At 35.8% G+C, this 15,588-nt stretch overlaps 1 protein-coding gene across 1 annotated transcript in view; it reads right to left on the bottom strand.

Annotated features, from left to right (window-relative positions):
• The window catches only part of myom2a (myomesin 2a), a 55,470-nt gene extending 44,397 nt beyond the window's left edge, over positions 1-11,073 (bottom strand). The window contains exons 1-9 of the mRNA XM_036522923.1: positions 11,011-11,073; positions 8,981-9,102; positions 7,429-7,533; positions 5,902-6,037; positions 4,207-4,358; positions 2,596-2,688; positions 1,242-1,330; positions 909-959; positions 68-232 (exon numbers count right to left, since the gene is read on the bottom strand). Coding sequence (XP_036378816.1) covers positions 68-232; positions 909-959; positions 1,242-1,330; positions 2,596-2,688; positions 4,207-4,358; positions 5,902-6,037; positions 7,429-7,533; positions 8,981-9,081 — 892 coding nt within the window. The 5' untranslated portion in view covers positions 9,082-9,102; positions 11,011-11,073. The remainder of the gene's footprint in view (positions 1-67; positions 233-908; positions 960-1,241; positions 1,331-2,595; positions 2,689-4,206; positions 4,359-5,901; positions 6,038-7,428; positions 7,534-8,980; positions 9,103-11,010) is intronic.
• Between the last annotated feature and the right edge of the window lie 4,515 nt (positions 11,074-15,588).

The raw sequence follows: 15,588 nt of genomic DNA, 5'->3' as shown, positions 1-15,588 counted from the left end.
TCTTTTTTTTACCATGCTGCTTCTTCTTTCACAACATGTACTTGCTGATTATCAGAGGATTTCTTACCATCTCTGTACCACATAGCTTCTGGCTGAAGATTTGCCAGATCAGGGTTCACGGTCATTTTACAAATCAGACGAACTGTGTCACCTTCAGTCCCAAATGTCACCCCAAACTTATCCAGGAAGGTGATGTCAAGTTTAGAACGGTGTATATCAGACAGCAATGGGACTGAAAAGCAGAAATTAAATGTAAATATGTGTTGAAATTCTATATTATTATAAACAATAAACGACCTATTTTCTATAAAATAAAATTAATGCTAATAATAATTTAAAAATTATCATCAACCATTTATATTATTAGTAGTATTAGTGCTAATTACTACAGCTACTGTGACTAATAGTGGTAGTTAATCAAGTAATTCATTATGCAAAATAAATATAAATGAAAAACTGTTCAATCATGTTTGTATTTATGTATAATATTTCAGTCCAAAAATATTGAACAATAATAAACATGATAGGTGAATGACAGGTAAAAGCCAGGAATTTCAAAATGAATTGTAAAACCAACATGTGCAAGACAGATATTGTGAAAAACTTCATGGTGATTCAGTAACATGACACACCTACTCTGTGTGTAAAGCATCACACTTTAAAGTTTGACCGTATTCATTACCGCTCATAGTGGAAACCAGCATCTTACACTCATCTGTCTTACTTGTTTATGGTGTTAATCTGATCTCAGCTGTTTGAAGAGCCATAAAAGCCAGTACCACACAAACACATGCATACAATAGTTTCCATTGCTTATCATGAAGCTCAAGCAGATGTAGTTATTTGTGGACCATAATCTAAATTGGAGTCTGCTCTGTAATGGAGCAGAGTCCGGGTGGCATTCTTACTTTGGCAAGGGAACAACGAGGGTGGGGTTGGCTCCTCTTCCCCTCCAGGCCCTGTGTGAAGAAGAGTCAACAGAGGGAGCTCAGCAGGCATTCACCATTCACCAGAACATTAAATTCCAGAACATTAAGCACTGTATCACTACTTTTTGTGTATACTTGGTTTTTTGTTCTTCCATGCTGACTGTCTGAATATATACATGTAAAAGTACGTAAACGTTTGAACGTAAAGAACGTAAAAGTTACAAAAACACTGATAATCTAATATTACCATGTTTTTGGTGAGCTGTGTTGTAACTTCATTAGCATAAGTGACTAGCATTGAGAGAGACTCACTCTTGACCACCACAGACGCCTTTGTGGAGGCTGAGCCATGTGCATTGGTAGCCACAGCAGTGTATTGAGCAGAGTCATTAATGTCACACCTGTGGGGAGAACATGACAAAATTAATGTCATTTCACTCATGCCTCACACTCCATGTTAAGGAGTTTTTTAATATCCATGTGCAGTGAAAAAACTTTTTTTTTCTAAATTTAAAGAAATAATCCTATAATAAATGATATTTGTGTTACCTGCAATTTTTAATATGTCTTTTTTTGGTAACAACATTTGCACATTATATCTCTGCCTAAATAGAATAATGTACGCTATTTTTATTGATAGATTAAATAAATGACATAAAGATGTGTGAGAATTGAAAAAAAAACATTTGCTGATAAAACTGAATCAGACACTTGGAAAACTGAAACATCTTACTTTCATGGGACATACAACTTCCATCATCTTTGCATTTTTGGAGTTATAACGATGACATGAGCGATGTCATGGAGGAATTAATATTTTGGATGGAAACCTTGTGCATACAGTGTTTTCATTATGGCAGAAAAATAAAGCACAAATGGCAAAAATCTCAAGCTACAAGAAGAGCTGAGGATGAGAACAGGGAAAAATGTGACCTTAATGTGACCTCAACCCTATATGTACTTAAAGCCTTATATTTAAAGCCTGTTACATTTGTTTCCACAGCTGTAAGTGGCAAATCAATGCCGTCTTCACCCTCATACCATTCTGCTAACAATCCTTTACCTTTCTGTTGCTTTGCTTTTACAGAGATACCCTTCATCAAGATGAATCTATGTCACATTCATAAAAGCACTTTGTGTGCAGCCACAGCACTGGTCTTCTCTCTTACTGACTGTCAAAGTAACAGCCAGAAGACCCTCTGCTCTTTAAGGAGGTCACAGATCGAATGACACAGAGCTCAGCACTTTGGCATGAACAGCTGTGGGGTCTCCAATCTGAGGCTCATGCTGTGGACGGTTTTCGACTAAATTGGAAAAGTACACTTGCTGTGCCATTCATAAGGCTTACTTTCCCAGGCATGGATTTACAAATCATGTTAATGTTGAACTAGTCAGGACTAACAAAAGGAGACTAAAGACTTTTTTTGTGTCTTTTTGAAATTATGTGAAAAGATTAACATGAAACGAATTCCCCATAATTCAAACAAGTTTTTCTTTCATAAAAGGGAAAAGCTAATTAATACATGTATGATTCTGAATTCCAGTGGAAAAGTTTCTGCAGCTAGTGTGACACTTTGCTATCTCACTTTCCACAGAAAATATATTGTGATTTTAGTGCATTTACATCAGCATTTAGGACAGTGAAGCTGAATTTGGAAGAGAGTACCTGCTGATTACCAGACTATGTACTCCATACTTGCTTTCCATTATGTACTTTCCAGGTGAGCTCAGTCTGTCAACGACGACACCATCCTTAAGCCTGAAAATGAAGGGACGAAAAAACATATGAGGAATTTATGAGAAATGCTCCATTCGGTTATGATGACCAAAAAGATACTCTGATACATTTAAAGGTCATATTTCATTGTTAATCATTGTTTCATTCAGAAGCATTGGACACATCTGATTTTGGTGGCCTATCACCAGCACGTATAAACTATAAAAGATTTATGACAACTCTGTAACACAACAGTTCTGAGTGGTCATTGAAATAGAACACTCATGAACACACCTTCCAAAGCTGTAATCTCTATTTAGAAATGTGAAAACCGTTCTTTGCACTATTTGAACCTCAATACATATTATCTGTACCTTTGTAATCACACCATCTTGCTGCTTTGCCAGTTTAGTTCAAGTGCAGGTTAATGTGAGCTCAGGAATGCTCTGACTCTTCTTTGTGTCATTTCCCTGGCAGTGGAAGTTACCTCATTTATATGGGAGAAGCAACAGACACATACATCCTTTTCTGGTCACACCAGCATTCTTGTAAGTGACACAATATTACCCTTTCATTGCTGGCCACAACAAACAAATGCAATTTTCTCTCAGATATCTACTTGTTTGAGAAATAAAATGCAATCACTGGTATCACTGTGGCGTTCCTGCATGTGTTGTACCAGTTTTTGTCATGGCCAGACACATTTGCAAGTTTTACTTTGGATGTCACCAAGTGACTCCCAGCGCATATCTGGGAATTCTTTATTCTAGCTTGGGGAAGATATAATTGCAATGATTTCAAAAGAATGAACTACTCAAACTCACTGTAAACCTTTACCGAGGTGCCTTTACCATTGCCTTGTAGTTCTTGTGCTCATGGCAATGTCCTGCATACTAACAATGCTATTTTTTCAGTACTTTCACAAACATACTTGGTTGCTGGTCACTGAAATTTTTGTGTAATAATAAGAATAAAAATTTAACACTTACTTAAAGTCATCATACAAAGTCAAGCAGAAAGAACAAAAATACACTTAAAATGAATGCATTCTTAGTTTTCACATGTCTGATTAGGTAAACTTCATTTTGGTGAATGGGTTCCATCTGACAATATCCATTTTAATATTTTGAGGGGTTTTTTTGTTTTGTTTTGTTTTTTTTTGCTATTTTTATGTTTTGATTCACATTTGAGGGAAAGAGTAAAAGAAGGAAGTAGCAAAGAAGGTTTCATAAAAAAGAAAACACCATTCAATATACTAAAATTGTACTAGGGATAAAACCATTTTGAAAATAATGTAAATAAATGTCCGAAAATGTCACAAGCCTTTGTGTTTGATGGCATGTCATGACTGGGGGCTCCTCACAAGGCCAGATGAATCCCTGAGGTTGAAGGGAAAACTCCAGATTTGGTAAAAGGCTATCATTAACAGGTTTACCTCTTCCCTGAATTCATGTGGAAAAACAGTTATTCAGTGCTAACCTTTGGGAAGATGACTGAATCACACTGGGAATTAAGACTTAGTTTATGATGTGTGACTAATAACTGATAGAAAATCCCTACCATTTCACGACAGGGGTGGGATGTCCCTGGACAGTGCAGAACAGCTTCACAGGTGACTTCTCCCACACAGTGTGGGACCTCAAATTCACCAGAAAATCAGGACTCTTGCCCAGCTCCTCAGTAATTTGCTTCTTGAAGGACATCATTTCAGCCTGTTTGGAGATGAGATGGACAGAGGTTTACTAAGCCTACACCCCAAGAGAAAAGAATCAAAAAGAAAATCTGTTTTGATACCATGGTTTTTATTATTTTACCACCAATGCTGTTTGAGTGTTCCAGAGTATTGGTAGTCTCATCATTAAATGAGCAAAACAATCTAGATAAGTGCCTACATAATAGGTGGAGATGCAATACATGAAAGGAAAATGCAAGAAAAAACAAGGAATAAATTACCTCTGCAACATAATGTATGAATTAACTGAGGCATTTCTCTCTGCAGAAAATCTTGATCATCATTGTCCCTTCCTTCTACTAATGCTGATTCAATTATGCTTATGCTCTTTCATACCAAGTGCAAAAAAGCAGTTGATACACCTTACCTTCTGTCTTTAATGGCTGATAGCTTGACCTTGGCTGAACAAAAAGACTGCAATGTGTAGGAAAACTATGATAATGATACTTTACAGGAATTTTAGAATGAAGCTGCAAAGTTGCTTGCCAATTTTTCTCAAAAGGAAAATAATATACAGTACATTTGTCCGTTAGCACCATTTCTGTAGACAACAAAAGGAGTGCTGTCCAATGCTCAGAACACAATGCACTCCCAATCAATGATGAGCGTTAAGTAATTGACATGTTGGCAAACTGGAGTGCTTTTATTCACAAATATATTCAGTACTGACATGAATACATATGATTACTATCTGGAAAGATTTGACTACCAATAAATGCATTATATTATGGTCTTGTAGCATAATATGTCGTACATTGATGTCTAATCTAAAAATATGGCTATGGATTTGTTGTATGGCAACATTTAAAACAGTTGCAAATTTGGCTAATTTTAAACAGGAAATCAAGTGCTGGGAATATGTGATCTGTGGGCAAAGTTTAGATGTTCATGTGACTTATCTGAAAAATGTGTTGAACTGAGTGTGTAGAGTTATGTTTTATGTATTTGTGGTAACGTGATACAGTTGTAATGCCTAGATCCTTCAAAGATGTGATTATCAAATCACCAATGAAAATGTAATGGTCAATTACCCACTCTTGATAAAGAAGGATAAAAGAATAACTTTGAAGTTGTCATGACTTAACAAATGAAGGACTTGGTCAATAGCAGAAGATTATTCTCAAAAACATGATAAGATCATTTCCTTCAAAACAGAAATACATAAAAGTACTGTATATAAATAGCATTTGAACCCTCAAATTAGTTTGTATTACTTATGTAAATGTTTTTAATCCATTTCTTGTATGACTAATTTATGTCTAAGTACAGGGTTTTTGCATCTCCTGTATGATTAAATAATTTGTAATAATTTAAGTGCAGTTTTTATGTAATTATCCATAATGATGCTTCAGATATTTTAAAATGAAGCAGAAATCAGAAGGCCCTTTTCCCTCCAATATAATTTCACAGGCCAGTATTAGTGTAATAAAGCTGGGGTGACCAAAACAGTAGTGCCTTTAGATTATTATTATTTCATTTTGGGAGATGATGACATCTCAGAACCAGACAGGTGGTGCTTTTACCTCTCTCTGTATAGCTATATTTTCCACTTGGTGGTGAGTTGATTGTCGCATCAGATGGACCTCGTGCTGCAACTCATCCAGCTCTCTTCCAAAATGGACGGCACTACGCTGATACTCTTCCACTTCTTCTGCAGTCCTGTGCAAATGTATAATCATTTGCATGAAAACCCACACAATATGATTCATTTATTTCAAACAGAAATAAATATGTTTGAAATGTGTGCAACGTTAATACAGTTCCTGAGTCCTGGGAAACTGGTAAACTGTTTGATTGAAAAACAGAAAGTGATTGATTGCAGATAATGAGTGTGACAGAGTATTTACAGTCAATGAGGCACTTTTCAGCCTTGGTGGTCCATCCGGTGACATAAAAATTAAGGCCTGTAAATTTGCAAAGACTGCCCAGGCAAGTTTAACATGTTATTATTATTAAAATTATTTTATAATTTATTTTATAGTTTAAATTATTTAGTTTATTATTTCGAAATCAAAGGAAATATGTTATATTAATAAATCACTTTAATATTAAAATATTTAAATTAATTCAAAGTCATCTATTATTAAGGAATGATTCATAAAGAATATATTTTGATATCAATTACAACTTTTATATTTTGAAATTCAATCTACTAAAGAAATTTCTTAACATAATTATAAGACTTCTATGTGCACCACAGAAAACCATTTACCTATTGAATCAGACCACTTTGAAGGCCTCTGTTTTATTGGCATACTTTCAGCGTATCTGTTGGTTCTGTGGGTACGATGGCGTCTTCAGACGCTTTCAAAATAATGCCCAATGAAGAAAAAAAAGGTAAATTAATATCATTACTTTTTGTCACAATTCATCTGAGGCTTTGCACACACAATTGCACTGTGGAGAATATCACAACATTTCTGGAATGAGTGAGATCTGCAAGCAGTTGAGCACAGATATCTCTGGGTGCAGTCTGTTTAAGTGGAGCATGGAAACCAGACTATGTTAAAGTTCCCAATTGACCTCAGATTTGTATGCACATGCTTACAATGCTCTGTTCCTCCAATACTGAAAATTTAGAAGTTAAAATGGCATGTGTCTTGGATCTTTTGTCAATACCAGAGTGAAATGTTGGCAACTCATGTTTCTTTTCATTTCATATTTAAGAGAACATAAATGGTGACTTTTGTGTTAAAATTGAGATTTTTTTATACCAAACTAATTATCAGATCCAGCTTTTAAATAAAACACATAACCAAGTATCATAAACCTTTTAACATTGGACTCACTCCATTCTTAATTAAAATGATAAACTTTAATTGTAATATGACTTTTCTATTTGTAAAGCGCCTCACCCCTGATTATGTGTACGTTGTTCTGGTCCCATGTAACATCATAATGATCAATCCACAGCAAAGAATATTTGCTCCTCTGGGTCTGGCCTACAGTTGGCTCTGACTTCAAACCAGTATTCACTTACATTCACCGAAAATAGATGGACATATGTCTTTGCAGATCACTCCCTAAAAGCAGGGTGTTGTGGGACCCACCTCTGCCTAAATGCGGGCACGCTGTAGGCTGGCTCCTCCTCTGCAGGTTTGTTGACTTGGGCTGGGGTTTGCTGATGGATCTTTGTTTTTTTAGAGCTTGTTTTTCTAAAAGCAAATGTTAAAATGTGAAATAATCATTTTCATCATCATCTTATTCCACAAACAGAATCCTACAAGTAGTTTTAGTTTTTAGGTTTTAGTTTTAATATTTCCTCCAAAGTTACCACAATATCTATCTAAGGCTGTTCCTACAAAAAATGCAGAAAATCTTTACTTTGCAAAGGCCTCAGAACAGTATGTTAATGTATACAAATGTTCATTTTTGATTGTTAGCCTCCTTTGTTATGTTCTATGTCCTTGTCAAGAAGTGCAGAATGTTTGTCTTGTTCCTTCATGGATTCATTCAGGCAATCATGTTCCACATTCCCTCCATTGGCTCCACAATGTTGCTTGAGCTTGATTCAAAACCCTTATCCTTGCTTACCGCTATGGTGCTTGATCTGGTCGTTTGTATCTTCAGTTTGTAATTTCCTCATACATTGCTCCTTGTTCCTGAGACTGTCATCTATTGATTGATTAACTTTTCCAAGGCTTTGTTCTTTGACTACGAAGTCATTCTTGATCCTCTCCCAAGGGGTGGAATGAACTCCGTGCCAAAATTAGGACTGCAGGGTCTCTTATAACCTTTCATCATCTCCCAAGACACGCCTCTGCATGACATCTGCATTTCCTAAACTATGCAATTCCTCTGTCATTCTTTCCTTATGCCATAAATTTTGATCATTCTTCCAGACTTATATTTCCCTCATTTTTGTCAATTTGTCATTAATTCCCTTTAAACTGTAGTGGCTCTTTGTATATTTATTGCATACACTTTTTCAGCTTTCATGTTCTTGATATATTGAAGTTTTATTCTAGATTTTGTTCTCTATTGCATTTTAATGTATTGCACTACCTGCATTATAATATTAAAAAGCTATTGACTTTATTTAAATTATTCAAATAATCATCCAATGGAAAACAAATATTTAGTTTATGTAAATTCGCCAAATGGTCATCCAATGAGAATAATACATTTGGTAACATTTTATGTTAAGGTTACATCAGGTAACGTAACCTGATATATTAATTATCATGAATAAATAATTACTAGATGTATTTATAGATGATACATGGAGCTTATGTAGACTTTGCATTTAGTTAACCATACATAACATGAATACTGTGTAATTGATGCCAAATGTTCCAAAACTAGGTTGATGCCTTATGCCATTATATATTATAATGTATTAGAACATGTCAACCTTTCAATTAGATGTAACACATTAATTAGTCATAAAGGGGTGAATGTTTACTACCTCACTATAGGTGCACAAAGAGGATGAATCCGTGATGAAGTTTCATGAGTTAATATGTAACAAACTACCGTCACACTGTGCTTACTTATTGGTTAAGGTGTGAATGATTACTCCCACATCAGTTCATGCCAACTAACGTCACCTTAATGTAATGTGTTACCACATTTTCTTAAGAAATCAACCACACTTCCTACCTTGTATATTCTTGGGCAATATATTTAGCTTCAGTGCTATGATAATCATGACCAAAATGCTTGTGCTTCCTCTCATGACGTAGCATGACCTTAGTAGCCATAGTTGAAAACCTTGAAAAAACCTGTCAATCAAACCAGGGGAAAAAGCACATTCTCTTAAAACACCTCAGTATAAATAAAAAATATATTTATAAATGCACATACCTTACTGAAACTTTATATGATCAATAAAGGGATTATTTATAAAGCTGCTCATAACACATAATAATTAGTGCCACCCACATGCACAAACACCCCTCGTGGCCCTATAACATACACAAACTGTGTATTATGTGATATAAAGTTGACATGGGTCTTTTTACTCTTCAGTATACAGAATTTTCTTTTTACTGTATGTAAATGTAAAGAAATCTTGTGACCTTTGACCTTGTGGTGTAGGTGTCATGGAAGGTGTGTAGCTGGGAAAAATAGCATGGAGACCACTATCACTTGCCAAAGTGAAAGTAAGTTCATTTCTGGATTACATAAAAAGGGGCAAGTTCAACCCTGAAACCTATTCAAAAATAGTCTTGTAAAATGATGAAACATTAAAGTTCTTATTCTTGGAATACTGAAAAAACAAATTCTCTTTTGGACTGAAAACAAAATTGAAAGGGATTTCAACACAAATTTACAGACCAGCCCAGCAGACAATGATTACTATAATAAACTATTACACAGGTTCTAGAAAAACTTCTAGCTCTACTAAAATAAGTTTCAGCTTGATAGGGTGCGAAGATTGCAAAAACAGTCATTCTGTTGGAAGTGCTTATCTAATAGTGAATGCTGGGATATGCTACATCTTAAAATAGATTCTATGAGCTGTTGATCACAAAATAAAGCCACATACAACAAAATGTTTCAATGATTCAGAAATGAAAATGGATTGTAAATATAAATGCAAATGTTATTGTAGTGGATAGTACACAGTGGATAGCCCTCAAAGCAGATGATGATGACAGAACTGTAAGAGCAGCATTTTGTTTTGATAGTCATTTAAGGAATGCATCTTTAAAGCAATTTACTCTGCTGATTGCCATCAAATGTCCTTTACGCTCTTATTTAAAGTTTTCACCGTGGCCTCAATATTTGTCAGTCCCTAGCTGTAGCTGATATTAGGCGGTATGCTGAAATGCTTAACATGACAGCCATAAATGGCCCCTTCATATTCTTATCAACAGAGCTCAGCGAAGAGTCTAGCCTCATAATGTTTTAGCAAAGAATAGCACACTAGACTGACTGCATCACTAATAAAAATATAAAAGTGAAAATATATTGAATAAGCAAAATCATCCATTAGGGACAATGAAGTAAAAGTTCATAGGTTACATCAGTACAGTAGAAAGTACTGTCTACTACTACAGTAGACAGTAGTGAGAAATAAAACAAGCTAAACATACATTAATAATAATTATTTTGATTCAGTGTCTTTTTTGTGTTCTATTATTTTAGTAACAATGCAACCTTAGAAACATAATGTCTACAGTATATAATGAATGTTCATCATCTAATTTCTGTGTGTGCTCATAAAGGCTTACTCTTCCCGAGATGACTTTTTCTAAGTGAGTCTTCTTTACTTTTGAGAATGTATCTTCTTTACCATGACATTGCATAACCAAGGCTTGCAAAAATGTCAGCAATTCTTCATGTAATTGCCTTTCAAAAGGCATGCAACAAATGTGCATGCGTGTGTGTGTGTGGATGTGTGTGTGTGTGTGTGTGTGTGTGTGTGTGTGTCTGTGGTTGTAAATACAGTCTAAATCATTCCTTTGCTTTCTTGCTTCCCTTTTCAGCAGTAAAATAGTGTATCTTCAATGCGATAAAACTTAATATCAAAAAGGCAGGTACCTCAGTTAGTTTAATTTTTAATTGTACCTACAGTCCAACATTTTTTTCTGCTATTAATGTTAGAAAGCTCTTTTATATACAAATATCCAAAGTGATCTTTAATACTCAACATGATAAAACAGCATAAAGTAAAGATGACTTACCCCAAGAGATAAAAAGTGCAAAGCAGAGGAAGATTAACCAGATCCCACTTGGGAGTCACTTGCTGATGGAAACAAAAATATTATCCACACACTTAAGGAATGCTGTCCCTCTCACATGCCATTTATGGATAGGCATAAATCTATATATAGCAGTTACATCAGCTTTCCATTTCTTTTTTTTCTTAGAGTAAAATTTGTAGTAATTGCCATTATTGCCAGGTGGTTCATGCAATTACATGGTGTACATGTAAACCACATCACAAATTACAGAACCTTGAAATACTGTACAACCACTTCCAAATAAGACTCTAAGCTTTCAGTGCTGCACACCAACATTCATGCATCTTATGAATGCCACTTCAAAAGAAAGGATTATGGTAAAAAAAAATCCCTGTGATTATTTCCTGTAAAAATTGTAACCATCACCCAATGTATTGCTACAATATACTTGATAATTCTGTAAATAATGTTATCAAATACTTCCATTTAAGTGTATTTTCTGGGGTGATGTTAACACTGTTTCACTGCTGAAACCATTTTAGGTTTCTAAACACAGCTCATCACTTCAGTCAGAACACTTGCCAACCAGCTATTTTTAGCAGGTCATTAGGTTTTCAGAAATGGTCTGATAGGTGGCAGATGTCCTTGCCAATAACAGTAAGTGCACAGATATATATTTATATATAACATTTATAAATTATGGAACATGGACAAATGGATTTTGAACAAACACAGAAAAATCTCCACTAACTAAAACATTTATGCAGAAAATCCCGCTGACCTGATGGACTCATTCAGAATATATCAGGATATGGTATCATATTGCTGACCTGCTTAGCCAAGTCTCCAGCTGATACTGACTTCTGGACGGAAGTTTTTGTACACTGTACTGTATGTTACAGGCAGGGGACCTTTTCCACCTCTACTTGTAAGCATTAGAAAATGATTTCACCTTTTAGGTACAATGGAAACCTGTAATATTACTAATTAATTTAATCAACTTTTCAGTATATTTTGGTTATCATTATACAGTCATAGGAGATGCAAGATGCAGGCTTTTAGTGAGCTATGGAATGTGAAATAGAGAATATACTATATATATATATATATATATATATATATATATATTACTTACACATTTACTTATATATACTTAATGTGGTTTCTCACCGGAAAAAGCAGTTTTCCAGCCACAGACATTAAACCTAATATGTCATAGCACTATTTCCACAGTTAATGTGGTTTGCATCAGCTTCTTGATGAGCTTGATATTTTTAATATGTAAAATTTAAATTCTAAATTTTACACCATAAGTGCCCCTACATGACTTTAAAATGGCCAGTAAATGCAACAAGTGACTTATTATAAGATGAAGCTTACAACCATTTTGCACACACTAAAACAAGGCTATCAACAAATGCAATAAACATGACCAAGGATATTTAAAACAAAATATCAAAAAAATGAAGTTTTAAAAAGTTCATTAGATGAGATCATCATCACAAATGGGTTGCTTTGAACTCCACTTTTAAAAAGTAAGTTTGATTCTAATGTATCCCTTAGATATTTGACTGAAAAATGATTTTTTGTTATTATTTTTACTTATATGACTTGGTCATCCCAAATTCTGGGATAAGATCAGAGAACACAAGGAACCTGGAACCCTTTAGGAGGCCTTAACATCCCTTCTTGTATTGGGTTGATCTATATATGCATGCTGGGACTAATACACAATAGTTGTGTTGGGAGTATGATGTAAGAGTAACTTTCTGTTTCAAGGTCCTATAATGAAAACAAATGATGTGAGGTATAATGTTCTTGTATTGACAATGTGATAATTTACAATGAAAGAATAAAATCTATTTAAAAAAAAACCACCTTGGCTTAGATTGATATTTAAGTATTTTATTGTGTGTAATTAGTATACTGAGTAATACTGAATGTAATTGTTGGATTTGAGTGTGACTTTAAGTATGACTTAAACTGACTTCCTCAAAAAGTCCTTAAAAAAAACTAAAAAAAACTTTTAAAAAAACTGACTTGGATTTAAGGCTTCATGACTTCAGATTTGACTAGGACTTGACTGGACTTGAATCCTCCTCACTGCTCTACTCAGTTGTTTCACTCTTCCCCCTTTGGTCATGGTCACTGTTGATAGTGCATATTCTGTGGATACAAACAGGACAGTACCTGATAATGTCAGTTTATTGTTTATTCTTAAATGATGTCAAACAGAATATCGTTATCACTGCCTTTTTAGAAACTGTCAAGTGCACAGGCATGGACTCAAAAGCCGACCAGGCATATTCAGGTTCCAAGATGTTTATTCAGAATCGCAGGGCAAGTTCATGGTGGCAGAACAGGCAGGGCCAAAAACCAGGAAGGCAGTCTAAGACAGAGCAAACAAGGAGCAGGAATCAAAACAGGAGCAGGCTGGGTCAAACCAGGCAGGCAGGCAGATCAGGCAACCAAGACAGGACAACAGACAGGGACAAGGTAGGCACTCAGGGAAGAGTCAGCACAGGATCAGCAATACAAATAAACCAGTGGGTATGCAAAAGAGGAAACACTGAGACGAACTGGCAACAAGACAGCCACAAACAGGGTATAAAAAGGGCTGGGCTGACGAGGAGATGGGATGCAGGTGGGCAGGCAGGCAAGTGGAGGTGATCAGGAAGTGGGGTGGGCGGGGACAGGGCGGAGAGCGGGGCAGGGCTGGAACACAAGGGAACTGTAAACAAAAGCACATGGACGGCACTGACAGACAGGGAGAAACACAAAAACAGCAGCTAGGGGGCCGAAGTACTGACAGAAATTAGTACTGACAGAGTTTTTTATTAGTTAGCTAACAAGCCAGTGTATTAAGTACCTAGTGCTATTCTGGGATACTGTTTTAAATTAGGTTACTCTTTCTTTATTTTTAATGCCTTTGCCACTTTGCCTCCCTGGTGTTGGAATCACTTCTTGTACATTAATCTCTCTTCTCCACATCATCCTCTGCATGTAGGAATCCTAAAGCAAGGCAAATGCAATCTTTTAATGTACTTGCATGCAGCCAGTGTCTATTTTCCCATTACAAGTTAGACAATGCACCACTGGAGAGTAAATGATGATTGGAGGATAGGCACATGCCTCTCTGATCATCAGAGTGATGTATTAGTTCCCTGATGAGACAACAGAACGTATTAATGAATGGTATGACAAGAGCACCCTGACTGCTGCAACCCACCCTATCCCTGCGTAAAACAGCCAATTATTTTCCATCAGGGACAACTTTCAATCATTGCCAGCTAATCACACAACCCAGACTTGAACGTGGATAGATGGTGGTCCCAGTTACTGTCTGTATTACTGACACAGAATATCTTAATCTTTGACCACCCTGTAAAATCTGCTGCCAGCAAAACTGCCAGTCAAATTTATAAATGATAATTGGGAGGGAGAGCGTGCTGTCGTCGAGGTGCATATTATGAAACACTGTGTTGACAACTGCACATGGAGGTAGTTTCAACTAGCATATGCTCCCAATCATGGCAAGAGTATAGTAAAATATTGCTTGGATCTACCCAGTGCAAAAATAAATTTGAAATTGTGAAACAGCAGCTAATCATTCAGAAAGCCACGCTAAAAAAGGCAATGAATGAAACAGAAGCAGTCAGTTTGGCCAGACTCAGTCAACCAGATGAAGTCAGGTCCTGTGAGAGCAGTCAGAAGGTGATAATTATGATAATGGAACCAAAACACACAGAAATCATAGTTGATGTGTTTGATACCATTTCACTCCATCCATCAAAATAAGCTGGACATGTTGTGGTTTTGTGCTTCCGGCCTAGGCATTTTATAAGAGAGGGACATCCATTCTGGCATCCAAAATTGGCTTCACTTTGATGATATAGCTCAAGGTGCTTATAGTGTTTCTGGAATGTATTGTCTTTAATGGGACAACGGGGATATTGATGGGACATCAAAATGGCTTGTTTCCTTCATCTATTCTATGGCGTTGGAACCATCCTTAAGAAGATAACCAGTTATTCATTTCTGGGTCACAAAGAATGGAAGGATGTACAAATAAAGGAAAGTATGCAATTTATTACTTTTGGGATGCAACCAAGGAATGCAGTGATAATAGCAGTAAATACTGTTGATATGCCACACCTGCTGAATGAATGAAGAAGTGTGAAGACTTGAAATTTCTCTTAAAAATGCTGTCTGTCACACATCTCTGACAAGATTTACTTATAGTGCTGAGGTGTTACATTACAGTACATTACATTATTGGTATTTAGCAATACATCAGTTACAGTTTTTTTCCCTTTTTTTTTACAATGTTATCCATTTATACAGCTGGATCTTTACTGAGGCAGTTGTGGGTTAAGTACATTGCCCTAGGGTACAGCAGCAGTGTCTCAGGAGGGAATTGAACTGGCAAGCTTTCGATTACAAGTCCTGCTTCTTAACCACTGTACTACACTGCCACCCCTAAAAAAGACAATGTATACAGTGTATATATAGTACAGTGCATGCCCCTAAAAAAAGGTACACAAAAAGGCAAAGTAAAACAATGCAGACCAGAGGCTG

This window comes from Megalops cyprinoides, chromosome 1 (assembly GCF_013368585.1).
Source record: "Megalops cyprinoides isolate fMegCyp1 chromosome 1, fMegCyp1.pri, whole genome shotgun sequence".
NCBI lineage: Eukaryota > Metazoa > Chordata > Actinopteri > Elopiformes > Megalopidae > Megalops > Megalops cyprinoides.
The sequence above is the reverse complement of the archived record's forward strand: the minus strand, read 5'-3'. Positions and strand labels throughout refer to the sequence as shown.